Source organism: Cetorhinus maximus, chromosome 4, assembly GCF_964194155.1.
Source record: "Cetorhinus maximus chromosome 4, sCetMax3.hap1.1, whole genome shotgun sequence".
Classification (NCBI taxonomy): Eukaryota; Metazoa; Chordata; class Chondrichthyes; order Lamniformes; family Cetorhinidae; genus Cetorhinus; species Cetorhinus maximus.
In genome coordinates, this window is record NC_135882.1 from 4,834,974 (window position 1) to 4,855,533 (window position 20,560).

The following is a 20,560-nucleotide window of genomic DNA, read 5'->3' on the forward strand; positions in this document are numbered from 1 at the left end:
GTGGGGCAGGCGGGCCTGGGAGTGCCGGGCAATGGAATGCCACCTGTGATTGGGCCCCGACTGTGATTTCACGCTGACTGTCCAATTAACGGCCAGCCAGCGTGAAACGCGCGCTGATAACCTCGGCGCTGCTGGGGTGGGGGGCGGGAGGTGCTCAAGCGCTAAAGTTTGCGCATGCGCAGCGGGTGCGCTCAGGGAAAGCTCCCTGAAGGCAGAGAGCTGCCTCAGGGAGCTGAAGATTTCTAACGTTAAAAATAAGGAAAACACGTCCCCTCAAAATGAGTTCAAAATTTTTTTTTTTAAAATCGCTGTTCGAAACCTCATCCCGCCCGTGGATGAGGTTTCGTTAAAAATGTAAAGGCCGCCTGGCCTATTTGCCCATCCGCTAACTGAACCGTTGGATTGGCAGTGGAAAATTCAATACGATTAATTGGTTAAGGGCCTTAATAGGCCTCTTAATAGTCGGCGGGCGTGCCACCGCCTCTCGCGTGTGCCCGTCGAGCAAAACATCGCCAGAGTGCACAATGACGCCGGGACACTCACCTGACGCCATCGCGCACTGTTTCATTCCTGTTCGGGGTGGGCGCACGGCTGCCCGATGATGGAAAAATTCTGCTCTTTGATTTAGCATTCTCTTTGGATCCTTTTTTCTGCCAAATTCCCCCTTTTATTTTCCTTCCTTAAAGGCTGACTCCTTGCTCAGCTAAGTTTCCTCTGTCAACACATTTATGTGGCCATTCTTCACGTTTGAGCCACCTACTAACCAGATAGTTAGTGTTGACAAGCTGGAAAGATCGCAGCTGAGTCGAACACTGCTTTGGCCTGATCACAGTAAACTTGCAAGGCCTTGGTTTGAATGAAATAGAATTTCGTTAGAAGAAAAAATGTATTAGCACTTTTTAAAAAGGGGAATTTTTCCTTTAAAATTTGAAATGGGAAAACTTTCATGATGCATTTTCATTGAAAGCTTCTTTCTATTTTTCTGGGACCTTTACTGAAAGTTAACAGTGGGCAAGTTTTACATAATTATGCATTGTGCATTGATTTAAAGGCCATCATTCCCGAAGAGCATTGCATTTACAAATTGCTCCGCTTTCCAAATATCATCATTACTGTTCAGCTCTGCAAGTAATAAGATTCATAGCCAAAGATGGAAATAGCTTATGCATATATTGTTTATATTTGGACCATGGTTATAGTTAGGTCCCATTATTCTCAGTCAGGGTCCCAAAAAATCTTCAGTGGAAAACAGAAAAAAAAATAAAATAAAATAATGGCCAACAGCTATAGCTTGCTATTTATCGCAATTGTAACTATAGCCAGCACAGTGGATAATTGTTATGACCAGGATGGGAGGAGTGCGTAGTTGATCTAGCCCCACTACTGCACAGGTCGCACCATTAGTTTAAATGCTCATTTCACTCACCAAAATGGCAAATTATTTATCTTTGCTACTGTTACCCAGAATAAAAGAGTGTTTAACCAGGCTTCTACCAATAAACAACAAACATATTAGTGTATTATAAAAGCAGTCTTGTCGAATAGAAAGCAAATCTTATTAACATACAGTATGGAATATGAAACTATACTAATTGCTCTTTCGAGATACCACAAGTCTCTCTCTCTCACACACACACTCACACACACACAATGAAAAAAAACAGAATTGGAGGAATTCTGCCAAAGGTTAAAATTCAATAGTTGAACAGCAAAGGATAGATGGTGGAGTCCTTGAAACAGGTTGTACAGTTGGTCTCTCAGCACTGAACGGCATGACTCTAGGAAGTTCTGAGGAACAAAGGGACCTTGGCGTGTGTGTCCACAGATCTCTGAAGGTGGAGAGGCATAGATTACAAAAGTAGGGAGGTCATGTTGGAGTTGTATAGAACTTTGGTGAGGCCACAGCTGGAGTACTGTGTGCAGTTCTGGTCGCCACATTAAAGGAAGGGTGTGATTGCACTGGAGGGGGTGCAGAGGAGATTCACTAGGATGTTGCCTGGGGTGAAACATTTAAGTTGTGAAGAGAGGTTGGATAGACTTGGGTTGTTTTCGTTGGAGCAGAGCAGACTGAGGGGCGACCTGATCGAGGTGTACAAGATTATGAGGGGCATGGACAGGGTGGATAGGGAGCAGCTGCTCCTCTTAGTTGAAGGGTCAGTCACAAGGGGACACAAGTTCAAGGTGAGGGGCTGGAGGTTTTGGGGGGATGTGAGGAAAAACTTTTTTACCCAGAGGGTGGTGACGGTCTGGAATGCACTGCCTGGGAGGGTGGTGTAGGCGGGTTGCCTCACATCCTTTAAAAAGTACCTGGATGAGCACTTGGCATGTCATAACATTCAAGGCTATGGGCCAAGTGCTGGTAAATGGGATTAGGTAAACAGGTCAGGTGTTTCTCACGTGTCGGTGCAGACTCGATGGGCCGAAGGGCCTCTTCTGCACTGTGACTCTGTGATTGACAAAACAATCAATGACTCTGGCACTGCTTTTCAGGCGGACTCTAGGGTGCTCTATTCCAGTCTGTAGAGCATCTCAGGAGGGACCTGCCCTGAAGATGAATCATTTTCTGTGATTAAAGTGTCTATGAGAGGAAAGGCCAGTAGGTCCATCGGATGGAATTTAACCATGGTGACAGGATCTCATCCGCCGGTTGGAGAACCCATGGGTGCCTCTCATTGCCTCTGTTGGGTAAGGCCTGACAGTATTAAATGCCTGTCAGGCACTTAACTGGCCAGCATCAGGCCTTCCCCGGGATTTAGGACATTGGGAGGCAGCACACACAGTCTATCAATCATGAACAAAACCTCATCCACTTAATTAATGCAGAACTGTCCACAAATACTCTCTAACCTAAAAAGTAATCAATTGAATCCTCTACCCTTCTGAGAGCAGTGGAGGCTGGGTCAGTGAATATATTCAAGGCTGAGTTGGATAGATTTTTGATCTATAAGAGAGTCAAGGGTAATGTGGGGGCAGGGTGGTGGTGGGGGGGCGGGGAATGCTGGCAGAAAAGTAGAATTGAGCCACGATCAGATCAGCTATGATCTTATTGAATGGCGGAGAAGGGTTGGAGTACCGAATGGCTTCCTCCTGCTTCTGTTTCTTATACCGGGAAAACGTTAAAACAATTATCCATCCTCACACTCCAGCATTCAGTTCTCAACTGCCCTCAACAGATAATACACCTCACCCAGAGCATGCACAGGAACTACTTTTGTATCTTGGAGTATTAAGTTAACCCTTGATATTTATTCCCAGAACCTTCAATGCTGATCCCAACCAAATAAGGTTTTGTTTAAAAATTGCGAATTCATCGACACAGCGTGCACTGCTTTTGGCCAGGAACGTGTCCCACAATTCAATGTTTCTGACAGGGAAGAAAAACTTTTAACCTCTCGCCTTATTTGGTAAGTGGTGGAATTTATTACATTTTCTCCCCCATTAGTTCTCTTGTCGGTATGTACGTCATCTGTGGCACACTTGCCTCAGGATCAGGTTGTGGGTCTGTGTATTCAAAAGCCACCACATAGACTTGGGCAGATAAGTAATCTAGGCTGACACTCTCGGTGCAGTATGAACGGATTGCTACATTGTTGGAGGTGCTGTCTTTTGGCTGAGACATTAAACCAAGGCCCTGTCTGCCCTCTCAGGTGGATGCAAAAGATCCTGTGATTATGTCTCTCCTCAAAGTAGTTTGCAGAGGGGAATGTGACCTCTTCCGGGCGTGTGTCACGCTGGGCAGGCCTTAATTGGCCCGCTCACATAAAATGGCGGCGTGGACCTGATCGGGGGGTGCCGATCGGGTGCGCGCCTGTCTGCGCCCGCCCCCCGCACAACCCCCCCGATGGGGGGAAAATTCTCTCCATGGAGTAGTTTGCAGAGGGGAACGTGACCTACGAAATCTGCCCAGAGATAAGCCTATTGTGACCTGACTGCCATGACGACAGGAGCCCAAGTCAAAACTTATCGAAATAAGCTGCAAGTTTTGACACCTACACATAAAGGAGGAGGCAGCTGGTCTTGCTCTCAAACTCTCAGAGTAAGTCACACAGAGAGACTTGGGAAAGAAGATCCAAAACAGGTGCTGCCATGCCCAGCAGAGGAAAAAGACTGTTTCCAAGTTAGCTACAAAGCAGAGTGCTGCAGAGGAAAGATTCCCCTGTTTGAAGAAATAAGACATGTGGAGAGTTAAGGATCAAGGAATTGCCAGAGGGTGCCTTAGTATTGGAAGTCCACTGGATTATGCTCAGAATATTGAGGGAAGGGGGCTTTGTTTAAAAGGACACTGGAAGATTCACCCTGGTGGAGCAAGGAAAAGAGATATAATTAAAGCTGCGCTGAGCCTGAGGCTTCACATTTCTGCTGAGTGTGGTGTAATGTATAAACGTGGCATTGGGTTTTTGGTTAAGTTAACGGGAAAATCCTTTTCTTTAGTTTAGTGCATTAGTTGCCTTCCAGGTAATGTTTAGCCAATGTTGATTTTAGTCTGTGGTAGTAAAAGTCTTAAAATGTGAAATCTTGTTGTACGATTTGTGTTGGTCACTGGGAAGTTCATATCTCTTAAAAAGTTATTGGTCTCCACTGGGATTGTAACAATACCTACAATTGAACACAACCTCAAGTGCACTGAGTGCCTTTTGAAAAAAGAAAATTTGCAAATCCAAATCAACAGACTGCAAATATCTATCCCCTTACAGTAGATTAAATGCATAAAATTTTAATAGGCAGCAATATATATCCCATCAAACAATATTATTGTTCACTGGAATAAAAATCATATGTAATTTTTAAAATAGTTCCATTCAATTCTGATGTTCTTTTCCAGTGAAGGACACTTATGCATGTTTTCAATTACAGGATATTTTCATAAGGAGCATTAGGTAAAGTATGCCCCTATACAATGGAATGTAATAAAGGAAATGAAGGCCGATTGTCTCTAACTTTGTTTTTTTTACTTTCTTATTCCTTCCTTCAAACGAATGCAAGTGCTAGCCTTCACGTGTCCCTCGACCACTGGGTCAACAAACTAATAGACCTCAACGCTGCTGAAATTTGCTGCCAGGTAGGGTGGGCCTTTGGCTCAAACCAGCTTGCAATGGAACAGAGTGGAATATTAGTTTCTTCCTCTGTCGCCTGTCCCCGCGACACCAGACAGACCGCTTTTACCCTCCATTGTGTGCGTCGTTGAACTGTCTGTTGTTGACAGTGAAATGATTTCATTTCGTTTAAATCCTGCAGCACAAGCTTTCAGAGTGGCAGCAGCAGTAGAACCACGTACATTACAAAAAAATCGCAGCTTCTCAGAAATGACTGGCATGATGATAAAGCACTTCTCACAAGCAATCGTGCATACTTTTAATTGCAGCGACCCGCACCACCCCCGCAACCCGCACCAATGTGAGAGGAAGATGGCTACAAGCCGTCAGTTACAAATACTGCCCAACAACCCTCCGCTCTTAGAGGCGTATTACTCCTTTTAGCTTATAATCACCTGGGCCTTCAAAGGCAGGGCTGGGATATAAATGGACTAAATGGGGGCTAAAAATCCACAAGAGCAGCTGGATTTTTAAAAAAAAATGAAGTGCCTTGTAAAAGTTTGAGGTGGGTCAATTAGCTCACAACAGCCAGCTCAGCAGAATTGGCAGTTCAACTCTAATGGGAGCACACAATTACCCCCAACAAAGGTGAGAATGTGTCACAAGAAACATTATCAGCTGAATTTGGATGTTTAATAGAGAAAATAAAATTAATGCCTGTAACACATACCTCATCTGGGAAGAGATGCAACCTTTGCATCATGGTTCTTCGAAGCAGGTTCCTTGGCAGCATACCATAGATGGCCAGTTTTACAATCTGTAACAAAAATACCCCACTGAAACTCCAAACCAAGTTATTTATTATAACCTTTCACATCCAGGTTTATCAAAACTTAAAAAAAAAGTTACCTCTCAAGATTAAGCGTTATCAAAAACAGTTTTGCTCCAGTGAACAGAATGCTTTCCCAAATTTAACTGCATTTGGATTTAACAATGTTAGGGTATGAACACATTACACAAGACTAACCCGTGCTCAGATCATACAGTTAAATGTTCCAGTGCATTGTTCAGTTAGATGACATTAACAGACAGATTTTATATAAAAAGGTAGCAGTGAATCAGTTCTCTGAAGCTAGATATGAGCAAGGATACAAGTTCCTGTAAAGAGTATCCTTCAATAAGTTCCCACTAAAATTTTTTACCCAACATCTGTGGAAGTTTGTTCTGTGTAATATAACTTTATTTCATATAGGGAACAGTATATATTCCCACTGTGATGAGATTTATTATAAGCTGGGTGTTTTGAGATTGTGAGTGATTTGTTGGTTGCATGAGCAAGGCTACAAGCTCCTGAAAAGAGCAGTTTTATAGCATAAAGTATCTAACAGTTTAACAAGGCTATGATTTCACTATCCTTTGGTAAAATGTTCCATTCTTTCCCTCATCTTGCTCATGTCAGCGCTTGATAATAAGGAATTCACAGTCTTCCCTCACCTTGATAAATGTAATGCAATAAAAGTTGCACCCTCTCTTTCACACATTTAAATGGCTTCATGGGATTTTGTTTCTGTCAACTTGCTGCACTATATTGTACTTACTATATAAAAAAACTCAATAGTCTTTCTTGTGATGCTTATGACTGGAGAAAAGGACCTCTGGATTTAACAAGCCACGTATACAATAAATGATTACTTATCAAAAAAAATTATATTCCAAGTACAATTGCTACAATCTAAAAATAAGTGACTGCCCTAACTTGACTCCCTTGGTTCAGAAGACTTCCCAAAATTAACTGTATGCAGCACTACATTAATTATCACTTTTCTTATCCCTCACTTTTGCTTTAAAATCAATAGTGATTAAAAATGCAAGATACAATGAGTTCATAAAGGCTCCAATAGTTCGATGTGAAACAACATCTTGTTTGACTGAGTGAAGTGTTGACATATCACCAAAAGCACTCTCAGCTGAAATAATAATAGAATTAGCAAGTGTTTAATTTGCTGTACAGTTGGAGAGTCAGAACAGAGGAAGGGAAAGGCTACACATAAATGCTTCAAGAGACTGAGAAGAACACAAATCAAAAATTCTACAATGAGTAATTAGACAAAGATCGGCAGTGCACATATTTCCCCAGCAATTGGTCAGATCCGACTTACTGTCACCGGGCACCATCAGAGAATGAGAAAAGAGAGGAACTAACTGAAGCAGACAATGTTGAAAACACTCAGCTAGTCAGTCAACATCTACGGAGAGAACAGAGGAGTTAATGATTCAGGTGTGGAGCCTTTGTCAGATGTGAAACGTTAATCCATCTGTCACTACACAGATGCTGACTGGTTCAGTGGTTCCAGTGCACTGAAATATTTCTCTTTTGTGAATAGAACTGGAGGCAGCAAGAGGATTTTTTTACTTTTACAGATACAATTAAAACAAATAAAATAATTGAAAGCCATTAATTTAAAAGAATCCCTGTCTCTTTTTCTCAAAGAAATCTTGCAAGCCTTTTACAACATCTGTAATGTTAACTATATGGAGTTTATTGAAAAGGACAGAGTTTGTATCTTCCAGCTGGCTACCTACAGTGTTGCCCAATTCAGTCAACTTGCTATAAGGCAAGAGGGATATGAAATAGGAGAAGGCCATTCGGCCCCTCGAGCCTGCTCCACCATTCAATAAGGTCATGGCTGATCTGTTTGTGTTTCCAATTCCACATTCCCATCTGTCTCCGATAACCTTTGATTCCCTTGCCTAGCAAGAGTCTATCTACCTCTGCCTTAAAAGTATTCAATGACCCCGCCTCCACTGCCTTCTGAGGCAGAGGGCTCCAAAGTTGCAAAACCCTCTGAGAGAAATTTTTTTTCCTCATCTCTGTTCTAAAAGGGCGACCCCTAATTATAAAACAGTGCCCCCTAGTTCTGGACTCACCCACAAGAGGAAACATCCTTTCCAGATCCACCTTGTCAATACCATTCAGGATCCTATATACTTCAAGCATGTCACCCCTCACTCTTCCAAACACCAGTGGAAACAAGCCCAGTCTGTCCAACCTTTCCTCATAAGACAACCTGCTCATTCCAGGTATCAATCTAGTAAACCTCCTCTGAACTGCCTCCAACACACTTACATCCTTCTTTGTTGTGGCACAGTGGATGCTAATTGCCGAGCTGCTCAAATCCCAGAGGGAAACCTGAAACAGCTGCCACAACTGTTTTACAATCTGTATTTTTATTTTGCGATGCATGCCTTGAATTCAGTAGTAATAAGTCCACCAAGGCTTAGAGGTTTTTACAAAACTAAATTAAACATTTATTAGTAGAAGAAAAGATTTTAAGCACATACATAGGCCTACAAATTACTACTATAATAACTCCTAACCTCCCTAATTAATCTGACTCCCAGTTACACCTTTGTTAAGGCAACAGTCAAACAAATAGAATTAAGCAGAACCAAGCAAAGCACACAATGCCCTGGACAGCGGTATCCAAAGTGAGTTTTCTTAGCTTCGGTTCCTGTAGACAGCAACTTGATGCACAGAGGCTGAAGGCTTTACACACTTGTGTTGGATCTTAGAATGCCTTCCCCCTTACACAAAACCTCATCTCCTTTATACATGTTTCTCCCTTTTTAATGTACATTCTATTGTTCCATTATGTCTTTGCAACTTTACTTTTCCCATAATATAAATCTTTCATAGTACTCATATTATCAGTAGCCTTTGGGAAAAATAAACACACTGGTTGGCTTAGCCTCTTATGGCTAAGTGTAATATCTTACCACCTCTTTGAAATTCAGCTACTCTGGCTTATCTAAAAATACACATGTTCCTCACACCTCACATTCTAAAACTTCAGCCATGTTTGCATATTTAGCATTTTAAACCTAGCTTCCCTTTTCATAACACAAAAGCTCCAGACCAACTGCATCCAATTCAGTTAAATCCCCCACACACATCCATACAGAGAAACTAATCCAAACCCCACTATTAACCCACCTTTACTATAAATCTCAATAATATTATGAAAATTATTATATTTTCATGACATTCTTCAAATAAGGAGTCCAAGACTGCACATAATAGTCTCACCAATACCCTGTATAACTGAAGCATAACACCCTTACTTTTATATTCAATTCCTCTCGTAATGAAGGATAGCGTTCCATTAGCCTTCTTAATAACTTGCTGTACCTGCATTCTAACTTTTTGTGACTCGTGTACTAGAACATCTAGATCCTTCTGCACCTCGGAATTCTACAGCCGTTCTCCGATTAAGTAATACTTAGCTTTCATATTCTTCCTGTCAAAGAGAACAACGTCACATTTTCCTACATTATACTCCATCTGCCAGATGTTTGCCCACTCACTCAACCTATCTACATCTCTCCGCAACCTCCTTGCATCCTCTTCACAATATAATTTCCTACCAATCTTTGCGTCAACTGCAAATTTAGTTACCATGCCTTTTTTCCCCTCATCAAATTCATTGATATAAATTGTAAAAAGTTGAGGCCCCAGCACAGACCCCTGAGGGACTCCACTCGTCCCCTCCTGCCAATCAGAAAAAGACCCATTTATGCATACTCTGCTTTCTGTTGTTTCACATTGAACCATTGAAGCCTTTATGAGCTCTTTGTATCTTGAATTTTTAATCATTATAGATTTTAAAGCAAAAGTGAGGGAAAAGAAAAGTAATAATTATGTGGCACCGCATACAGTTACTTTTGGGAAGTCTTCTGAACCAAGGGAGTCAAGTTAGGGCAGTCACTTATTTTTAGATCGTAGTAATTGTGCTTGGAATGTAATTTTTTTTGATAAGTAATCATTTATTGTATTCATGACTTGTTAAACCCAGAGGTCCTTTTCTCCTGTCATAAACATCACAAGAAAGATTATTGAGTTTTTTTTAAAAGTAAGTACAATTTCGTGCAGCAAGTTGACAGAAACAAAGTCCCGTGAAGCCATTTAAATGTGTGAAAGAGAGGGTGCGGTTTTTATGCATTACATTTATCAAGGTGAGGGAAGACTGTGAATTCCTTATTATCAAGTGCTGACATGAGCAAGATGGAAGATTGGGAAATTTTACCAAAGGATAGTGAAACCATAGTCTTGTTAAACTGTTAGATGTTTTATGCTTTAAAACTGCTATTTTCAGGAGCTTGTAGCTTGCTCATGCAACCAATAAATCACTCACAATCTCAAAACACCCAGTTTTTAATAAATCTCATCACAGTGGGAATATATACTGTTCCCTATATGAAATAAAGTTACATTACACAGAACAAACTTCCACAGATGTTGGGTAAAGAATTTTAGTGGGAACTTATTGAAGGATGCTTAACATTATTTCTTGCCTACAGCATTCCTACCTCAGGTTAATATTTAGGCAAATTCTATGACAGCTCAAAATGTTTTAACTTTGATGTTCTTGCCCATATTATTTTGACTACCATTAAAAAATGGTGTCAGGGTCTATTAAAAAGCACCACAGACACTGGGGCTTATGCCCAATAAATTATTGTTAAAGACTAAATGTGACTTTTATAAGTAAAGACAAAATGAAAAGAAAGGAATGCTTAAAGGTTCTTTTCTAATTTGTACAGGGTCATGGTAACATTAATGGCGCCCTCCTGCTTGGCATCATGCTCTTACTGTGGCATTTATTGCCAGACATGGAATTAACATCAGATTTGTATGTGAAAACCCTGACAATCAAATAAGATTGAGAAAATATCCACTTATCTTTAGAAATTTATTGTTAATACTGTCTTTCCATAAATTAATTTAAAGAATGTATATTACAAACTTCTACCTCGCAAATTAGAAAGCCCGCTTTGTTTTGACTAATGTCAGAGATTTTATTTTGATGGGCACTCTGATCTATATTAAAACATGCTTCTCCTATTGGATGGTTGATGCACAAAATTTTGTCCTTGACAAATGGAATCCTGATTACGAAGGTTTTATTCACATCCTGAACATAATGACAATATAGAAGCCTTGCTTTGTCACATATTGACATTAAGACCCTTGGCTGTTCCATCAAAACCCTGTGACTATTAAAATAGCATTGACTGATAACGCTTTTCACAGTGTACATAGTGTGTACAAACTGAAATATTTAATACTATTCCATACCAAAATACTGATACTCGATTTCATTTTGTTTCTTGTCTTACGGCCACTTTGACTACAGTTTATGCAAATAGGCAACAGCTCCCCTTCGCTTCAAGGGGAAGGAGCTTTCCCCGACAGTTTCATTGAAATTGTAAAGGAACCTAGTGACTGGAGAATCATGGAGAGAACACCAATATACTAAATAATCCACGGCATTGCACAAGAATGTGGCAATCAACAGGAATACTAAACAGTACGACTGTTCATCATCTGTCCAACAATGAATAGGTAAAGCCCTGGCACTGACAAACAGTTCTTGCTTAAATGTGGAACATTTCAGACATGCATAATGAAACAATTTTCCCACAGCTGACATCTGATTTGTGATGTCTACTTGTGTGACCGAGGTTCACTGGCAATTTTTTCTGTTAGTGATGTGGCCTTCCCTGTCAAAACCTTTCCACAACTTCCAGAAAAACAGATACAAAAGAGACCAGTCCTCGGAAAAAGCACAAATGCAGTCCTCAAGCCTTTGTGAACTTCAAATGTGGGGGACAAATTAAAGAATTTCCACTGAAAGAGAAGTAAAACTTTTATTCTGTCAAAGTGGTTAAGAGCAGGTGATTTTTCTACTTTTGGTTTTGAGTGAGTTAAAACAAGACATCACAATTTCAATAATTTAGGGTACTAATGTTGAACTAATGCATTTTTATTTTCAAACTTTATAGCTATCTGATTCAGTAAATCTGCTTTGCACAGCACCTAGTATAACCTAGGCTGGCACTTCCAGTCCAATGCTGTACTGGAGGAGTGCTGAACTGTTGGAGATGCTGTCTTTCAGATGAGATGTTAAAACAAGGCCCCCGTGTTCCCTCGCAGATGGACATAAAAGATCCCATGGCACAATTTAAAAGAGGAACACAGCAGGGGCCCAGGTCAACATTTATCCCTCAGACAACATCACTAAAATAAATCAGATTAATTGGTTATCAAATTGATGTTTTGTAGGACCTTAGTGTGTGCAAATTGGCTGTCAGGATTCCTACATCATAACAGTGATTACGCATCAAAAGTGCTTCATTGCTGTAAAATGCTTTGGGACATCTTTAAGCTGTGAATGATGTGATATAAAACGTCTTTCTTTTCTTCTATTCTTTCATGGGGTGTGAGCATTGCTGGCGAGGCCAGCATTTGTTACCAATGCCCATCCCTAATTACTTTTGAGAAGGTGGTGGTAAGCCCCCTTCTTGAACGACTGCAATCAATCTGCTGTAGGTACATCCACAATGCTATTACCGAATCCCAGGTTTTTGATACAGTGACAGTGAAGGAATTGCGATATAGTTCCAAGTCAGGATGGTGTGTGGCTTTGAGGGGAGCTTGCAGTTGGTAGTGTTCCCATGCGTTTGCTGCCAAGGTGGTAGAGGACACGGGTTTGGGAGGTGCTGTCAAAGGAGGCTTGGCAAGTAGCTGAAGTGCATCTTGCATATGATACACACTGCTACCACTGTGCGCTGTGGAGGGTGTGAATATTTAAGGTGGTGGATGGGGTACCAATCAAGTGGGCTACTTTGTTCTGGATGGTGTTGAGCTTCTTGAATCTTATTCGAGCTACACTCATCCAGGAAAGTGACGAATATTCCATCACAGTCCTGACTTGTCCCTTATAGATGGTGGACAGGCTTTGGGGAGTCAGATGAGAGTTACTTGCTGCAGATTCCCAATCTCCGATTTGCTCTTGTAGCCACGGTGTTTATATGGCTGGTCCAGTTCAGATTCTGGTTAATAGTAACCCCGCCAGGGTGTTGACAGGGATGGGGGGGTGAAATTCAGCGATGGTAATGCCATTGAAAGTCATGGGGAGATGGTCAGATTCCCTCTTGTGTGACATACTCATTTCCTGGTACTTGTCTGGTACAAATGTTGCCACTTATCAGCCCAGCTTGAATGCTGTCCAGGTACCTGCTGCATGTAGACATGGACTGCTTCAGTATTTCTTGTTTCAGTCTTTCTTTTACGACAGAACAATGAGTCATGCAGCATTGGTTGCCAAATGGTCTCCTGTTGTGGCTAGATCACTGCTTTGTAATTTTTACGATGTTCTCTTGTGTCAAAGTGAAGAACAGGGTGTCTACAAAATGAATGATCTGTAAAGAATCTTTTCATTTATGATCCAGTGACCGATATGGGGAGACAGCGCTACCAAGTGCCCAGTTCCAAATTACAAGTACAAGCAGAAGGCTTTATAAAATTCATTTTACGGGTTATGGGCTTCGCTGGCTAGGCTAGCATTTATTGCCCATCCCTAATTGCTCTTGAGAAGGCGGTGGTGAGCTGCCTTCTTGAACTGCTGCAGTCCATGTGGTGTAGGTACACCCATAGCGCTGTTAGAGAGGGAGTTCCTGGATTTTGATCCGGTGACAGTGAAGGAACAGCCAATATATTTCCAAGTCAGGATGGTGAGTGGCTTGGAGGGGAATTTGCAGGTGGTGGTGTTCCCATGTATCTGCTGCTCTTGTCCTTTTACATGATAGCAATCGTGGGTTTCGAAGGTGCTGCCGAAGGAGGCTTGATGAGCTTCTGCAGTGTACCTTGTAGATGGTACACACTGCTGCCACGGTGTGTCAGTGATGGAGGGAGTGAATGTTTGTAGAAGGGATGCCAATCAAACAGGCTGCTATATCCTGGATGGTGTCAAGCTTTTTGAGTGTTGTTGGAGCTGCACTCATCCAGGCAAGTGGAGGGTATTCTATCAGACTCCTGTTAGATCGTGGAAAAACTTTGGGAGTCAAGAGGTGAGTTACTCAACACAGGATTCCTAGCCTCTGACCTGTTCTTGTAGCCACAGTATTTATATGGCTGGTACAGTTCAGTTTCTGGTCAAAGGTAACCCCCAGGGTGTTGACTGTGGGGGATTCAGTGATGGTAATGCCATTGAATGTCAATGGGCAATGGTTAGATTTTCTCTTGTTGGAGATGCTCATTGCCTGGCACCTGTGTGGCACGAAATGTTACTTGCCACTTGTCAGCCCAAGCCTGGATATTGTCTTGGACATGGACTGCTTCAGTATCTGAGGTGTCGCAAATGGTGCTGAACATTGTGCAATCATCAGCGAACATTCTCACTTATGATGGAAGGTAGGTCATTGATGAAGCAGCTGAAGATGGCCTAGGACACCACCCCACCCCACCCTTTAATGTAAAACTGCACAGATTGAGACTATCATGTGGGATGGTTTTCAGGTAACAGGATATAAATACATGCATATTAAATTATTAAATAAATAAGTGACATTTTTATCTCACGGCTAAGTTTATACTGAAGGGCTTTCACTGTATTTCTATCCATTCTATCCTCAGTGCTATGTGGAACTTCTTTCAATGGTTCAACACATTGCCTTAGGTTTTTTCAGCTCCCTGCTCAGTCTGGATAAGGTGCAAGTGCAATTCATCACTTTTTTTTCTTTTGTTTGGATGCAGGTGTGTTTCACAGGCTTCTTTCCTTGTTCTGCATCATTTAAAGGAAAATATTTTAACAGAACAACACTTAATTTCTCTTCTCTTCATTTTTTTACTCCAGTTGTCCTTCCCCTACTGCTTCCCTCTTGAAGGCAGTACTCAGGCCAGGATATATATGTATTCCCTGGATTTCAAAAGGTTAAGGGGGATTTCATTGACATTTTCAAGATATTAAGGGAAACAGGTAGAGTAGAAAGGGAGAAACTGTATCCACTAGTCGGTCTAGGATTGGGGACATAGTGTAAAAATTAGAGCCAGTCCTTTCAGGAGTGAAATTAGGAAACACTTCTACACACAAAAGGGTGGTAGAAGTTTGCAACTCTCTTCTGCAATGGCAACTGATGCTAGATCAATTGTTAATTTTAAAACTGAGATTAATAGATTTTTGTTAAGTAAAAATTAAGGGATATGGGACAAAGAAAGGTATATGGAGTTAAGTTGCAGATCAGCCATGACCTCAATGACTGGCAGAACAGACTCAAGGGGCTAAATGTTCCTCCTCCTGTTCCCATGTTCCAACAAACAAAAGCAACCCTTAAGTACACCGCACCCAAGTGTGGGATGTGAGCCTGCACATTGAGTGTTGGCAGGCAATTTGACCCTGATGGGCACCACATCCGGGTCAAACCCCGACCATAACCGGTATCCACACATTCACAGTTCCAGCAGCAGAAAATCACTAAACTGTAATCAGGAGCAGGAACACTGGCCAATTTTATTTCTCCTTAACCCAGGGATGCTCTACTTAACTCCAATAGTTAACTGACTAACTGTGGTGCAGGTCACAGGTTGAATCTGGAATTCTCCTGTCCTACACCATGTATCTTATCTGCAGGCCCTGTTATATATCGTATCTTTAGGGTACAAGATCTTTGCAGCTCTCAAAACATCAATTTTTTTTTTCAAGTTACACTTTATACAGCACCACATTTTTTTGTAAGGTTACATAACTCTTTTATAAAAGTAACAGACTGGTAATACTAAAATAAAAGCAAAATACTGCAGATGCTGGAAATATGAAATAAAAACAGAAAATGCTGGAAAAGCTCAGCAGATCTGGCAGCATCTGTGGAGAGAGAAACAGAGTTAACTTTCTGAGGCTGCATGACACTTCTTCAGACCACTGGTGATACTGGCTCTTTATTTATAATATCTTCCAAATAAAGTAACTTCATACTTCAATTTAAAGCTTGACCTAAGGATAAAATGTATTATAGAAACATTAAAATACTTACTGCCGTGGGGTCCTTCTGATGCAGTTGGGCAGCTGTCACTTGCTTAAATCCACCAGGATAGCTGAAATTAAAATTGCACTTCATAATTTCCCCAAGTACTCCATTCTACCATCTTAGTATTAATAGCCTTAATTAACTGCAATGATTTTCGAAATTCTCAACACGTTTCAATGTTCTTGTATTTAATCTTCTGTAATATTGATTAAAACCGTTCATTTAGATCTTCTTCAAAAAGGGGACATCACCAAGGTTCAAAAAAACGTAGGGGCCAAATGAAGTAAAGCGGGTGGTCATGATTCAAAATCCCTAGGTTGTCAGAGGAAGCGGACGCTGAGGAAATTTCATCTGGAACACGTAGAGATTTGTGTGGTGGAGGCGGGTTCAGTCGTGGCTTTCAAAAGGGAGTTGGATAATCATCTGAATAAAATTCAGAAAATATAACATCTGCAAGGCCATGGGGACAGGGAAGGGGAGTGGGACTAACTGAGCTGCACTTGCAGAGAGGTGGCACAGGTGCAATGGGCCAAACAGCCTCCTACTGTGCCGTAACCACTCTATGATTCTATACGAAATAAATGTGCTATAAGCTCCAACCTTCACCTGCTTTTACTCGTTTTCTACTTACCCGCTGTGAGAGGAGTACACCTTCTGTTCCCACTTATTTCCAGAGAATGCAATATGCCTCGTATTGACCACTACAACATGGTCTCCACAGTCACCTGAAAGTAAGTTCAGTTGGTTATTCGGTTGGAAACGGCCATTCTATTAGCCTTTTTTCTTTTGCAGGCCAAAAAAATACACAGAGACACGCATTCTGCAAAAGTTGAGATCGAGACACTTTGCTGGCACCAAAAAAAAACAGCTTGGCTCTACGTAGCCAAGAAATTCCTCTGCAGAAAGTCAGATATTATATTAAAAAAAAAAGACACATTTAATCTGGCCTTTGAGACCATAAAAAATTTCAAACTGAGACTGCTGAAAACCGCAACAATTTGGAACTGTGACTTTCACAGGAAAAGTTCTACTCACATGACAAAAGACTTCCTGAGGCTAAATAATTACAATCATTCTTCCTGCTACTGGTACAATCAGGTTGAATATTCTGATGCCAGGCAAACTCAGCGCTTTGAAAGAACTGGGTTTGTCTTATTTTTAACTGCAATTAAGTACCTGCATTATGAACACTGACAACCACCAGCTTAAACATTCACTCCTTCCACCACCGGTGCACAGTGGCAGCATTGTGTACCAAGAGCGTAGTCAGAGAGATGAGAGGCCATGAAAGAGCACGAAGACAGATATGAGAGTCCATTAAAAGGCACGGAGAGAGAGAGAGAGAGATAAGAGTCCATTAAAGAGTGCGAGAGGGAGAGAGAGCGGCAAGACTTCATAAAGAGGTGCGAGAGGGAAAAGAACACGGAGACCAGCTGATTGGTGAGTAGGTTGTTGAGTATTTCTAGTCTTTAAAGCAGAAGTAAGGTCTTTAGTTTGCATTTAGGTTTCTAGTCTTTTTTTTCTCTTTTCTTAAAAATAGCTTGTTAAGTATAAGGTCGATACTGGTGCAAAAAATAATTACAATAAAATGTAAAGAGCGGGGGATTCGTCAAGTGTAAAGAACAGGGATACTAGAGTAATTAATTAAGAAATTAAATAAAATGTGATAGTGATGGCAGGGAGGGTGATGTGTTGCTGCTGCAGCATGTGGGTCTTGGTGGACACCAAGGCGATCCAGAGCGAACACATCTGCAGTAAGTGCTTGCAGCTCGAGGATTTTTGGATCTGAGTTAAGAAGCTGGAATCTGAGCTGCAGACATTGCGCCACATCAGGTGGGGGAAAGTTACCTGGGCACTTTGCTCTGGGAGATGGTCACACCCCTCAGATTAGGCAATTCAAATTTGGTCTTTGATCAAGGACAGGAAGGTGTGACTGCAGGAGAGGCAGGTATGAGGAACCAGGGGGAGTGTTTGAGGAGCCTCGGCCCCTGCGACTGTCCAACAGTTACGAGGTTCTTGCAGGCTGTGTGGATGAGAGCAGGGACTGCAGTGAGATGAGCGAACTGACCACAGCACCGTGGAACAGGGGCCAGGATCTTTAGGTTGGTGAGCAGGGCCCGCTCGCCGACATGTAAAATGACATGGGTTAACGTTGGGCGGAACTCCCGTCGTTACCCTGCGTCATTTCAATTTTTAGATTGGGGAGGGGGGGAGGGGGGGGGGCAGCCGAATCAGCTGTTTGCCCACCGGCCTGTCAAAGGCCTATTGAGGCCATTTAAAAACGAATTGAAATAATTAATGGACCTGCCTGTCCAACCTTAAGGTCGGCGGGCAGGCCGGGAGCCCTGGTGGGCTTCAGAAAAAGCATCAAACCTCATCCACGGGCAGGATGAGGTTTCGTGAGGGATTTAAAAAATTTAATAAAGGTTTGATTAAAAGTGATGGACATGTCCCAACTCATGTGACAGTGTGGGGACATGGCAGGGAAATTTTATTTTTCAACCTGCACCATTTTTAAATTTGGAGCTGATCTCCCTGAGGCAGCACTTAGCCTCAGGGAGATGAGTGCGCTCTCTTGTGTGCATGCGCGAAAGAGCACACTCTCGGCTGAGGGAATCTCCCCCACCGCCCGCACAGGGAGCGCATAGCGCTTCTGTGCGGACATCACGCTGGGCGGGCCAATGTAAAATGGCGGTGCGCCCCCGATTGAGGGCGCCGATCAGAGGTGCGCCCGCACATGCCCGCTCCTGAACTCCACCACCCCCCGCCCCCGATGGGGAGGAAAATTCTTCCCAGGGAGCCATTCAAGTGGGAAGAGAAAATAGGAACATAGTAGTGGTAGGGGACAGTATGATTAGGGGGATAGATACTGTTCTCTGCAGCCACGAGCATGAGTCCCAAAGGCTGTGCTGCCTGCCCGGTGCCAGGGTTAAGGACATCTCCTCAGGACTGGAGAGAAACTTGGAGAGGGAGAGGAAAGATCCAGTTGTTGTCGTCCACGTTGGTACCAACTACATTGATAGGACTAGAAAGAAGGTTCTGCTGAAAGAATTTGAACAGTTAAAAAGCAGAACCTCCAAGATAATTATATTGGGATTACTACCTGAGCCACGGGCAAACCAGCATAGGGTAAATAAAGTCAAGGAGTTAAATGCATAGCTCAAAGATTGTTGTGGGAGGAATGGGTTTCAGTTCATGGGGCACTGGCATCAGTACTGGGGTAGAAGGGAGCTGTTCCGGTGGGATGGGCTTCACTTGAACCATGCTGGGACCAGTGTCCTAGCGAACCAAATAACTAGGGCTGTAGAGAGGGCTTTAAACTAAATAGAGAGGGGAGGGTTCTGGAGAGGGGATACATGGGCTTACAAAGCAAAAGGATATGGCATCATTGCAGGGCAGCTATCTAGGTAATGACACCCAGAGTGTGACAGGAAAGGGCAGAGTGTACAAACATAAAAAAAAGCAGCAAATAGGGTCAAAAGGGGGACAAAATGGTAAAAAGGCAAAATTAATGGCTCTTTACTTAAATGCACATAGTATTCAGAACAAAATAAATGAATTAACAGCACAAATAGAGGTTAATGGGTATAATCTTAGCTATTATGGAGACATGGTTACAAGGAGATCAAAGCTGGGAACTACATATTCAGGGGTATGTGACTTTTTGAAAGGACAGGTACGGTAGCTTTGTTAGTACAAGATGGAATAAGTACGATAGCAAGAAAGGGTCTCGGATCGGAAGGTGTAGAATCCATATGGCTGGAGGTATGAAATAACAAGGGGAAGAAGATACTGATGGGAGTAATCTATAGGCACCCTGACAGGCTATTCTGTAGGACAGAGAATAAATCAGGAGATAATGAGGGCATATAAAAAAGCAGTACATTAATCATGGGTGACTTTAACCTTCATGTAGAATGGGAAAATCAAATGGGGCAGAGGTAGCCATGAGCAAGAATTCATAGAGTGTATTCAAGACAGTTTCCTAGAACAATATGTTGTGGATCAACCAGGGATCAGGTTATTTTGGATCTGGTTATGTGTAATGAGGCAGGTTTAATACATTATTTCAGAGTAAAAGATCCTCTAGGAAACAGAGACCATAACAAGGTAGAATTTAGCATTCAGATTGAGTGTGAGAAACTTGGGTCAGAAACAACTGTGCTAAACTTAAATAAGGGTAATTACAAGGAATGAGGGTTGAGTTGGCTAGAGTGGACTGGGAAAGGAGTTTAGCAGAAAAGACCATTGATGAACAATGGCAGATGTTTAAGAAAATAGTTCATGACTCACAACAAAGATATATCCCAGTGAGGAAGAAGGATCCTAGGAAGGGGATAAACTAACCATGGCTAACCAAGGAAGTTATGGATAGTATCAAATTGAAAGGTAAAAAACATACAATGTGGCAAAGATTAGTGGTAAGCCAGAGGATTTGGAAAGTTTTAAAAACAAACAAAAGATGACCAAAAAAAATAATAAAGAGGGAGAAAATAAACTTTGAAAGTAAACTAGCAAATAATATAAAAACAGACGGTAAGAGCTCCGTTAAATATATAAAAAGGAAGAGAGAGGTCAAAGTGAACATAGGCCCCTTAGAGAATGGGGCTCGGGAAATAATAATGGGGAACCAGGAAATGGCAGAGGAGTTGAATAAATACTTT

At 41.9% G+C, this 20,560-nt stretch overlaps 1 protein-coding gene across 2 annotated transcripts in view; it reads right to left on the minus strand.

Annotated features, from left to right (window-relative positions):
- The window catches only part of mrpl13 (mitochondrial ribosomal protein L13), a 94,133-nt gene that overhangs the window by 48,038 nt on the left and 25,535 nt on the right, over positions 1 to 20,560 (minus strand). For both annotated transcript variants that reach the window (XM_078539855.1, XM_078539856.1), the window contains exons 3-5: positions 16,528 to 16,621; positions 15,903 to 15,963; positions 5,764 to 5,850 (exon numbers count right to left, since the gene is read on the minus strand). In XM_078539855.1, the coding sequence (XP_078395981.1) occupies positions 5,764 to 5,850; positions 15,903 to 15,963; positions 16,528 to 16,621 (242 nt within the window). The remainder of the gene's footprint in view (positions 1 to 5,763; positions 5,851 to 15,902; positions 15,964 to 16,527; positions 16,622 to 20,560) is intronic.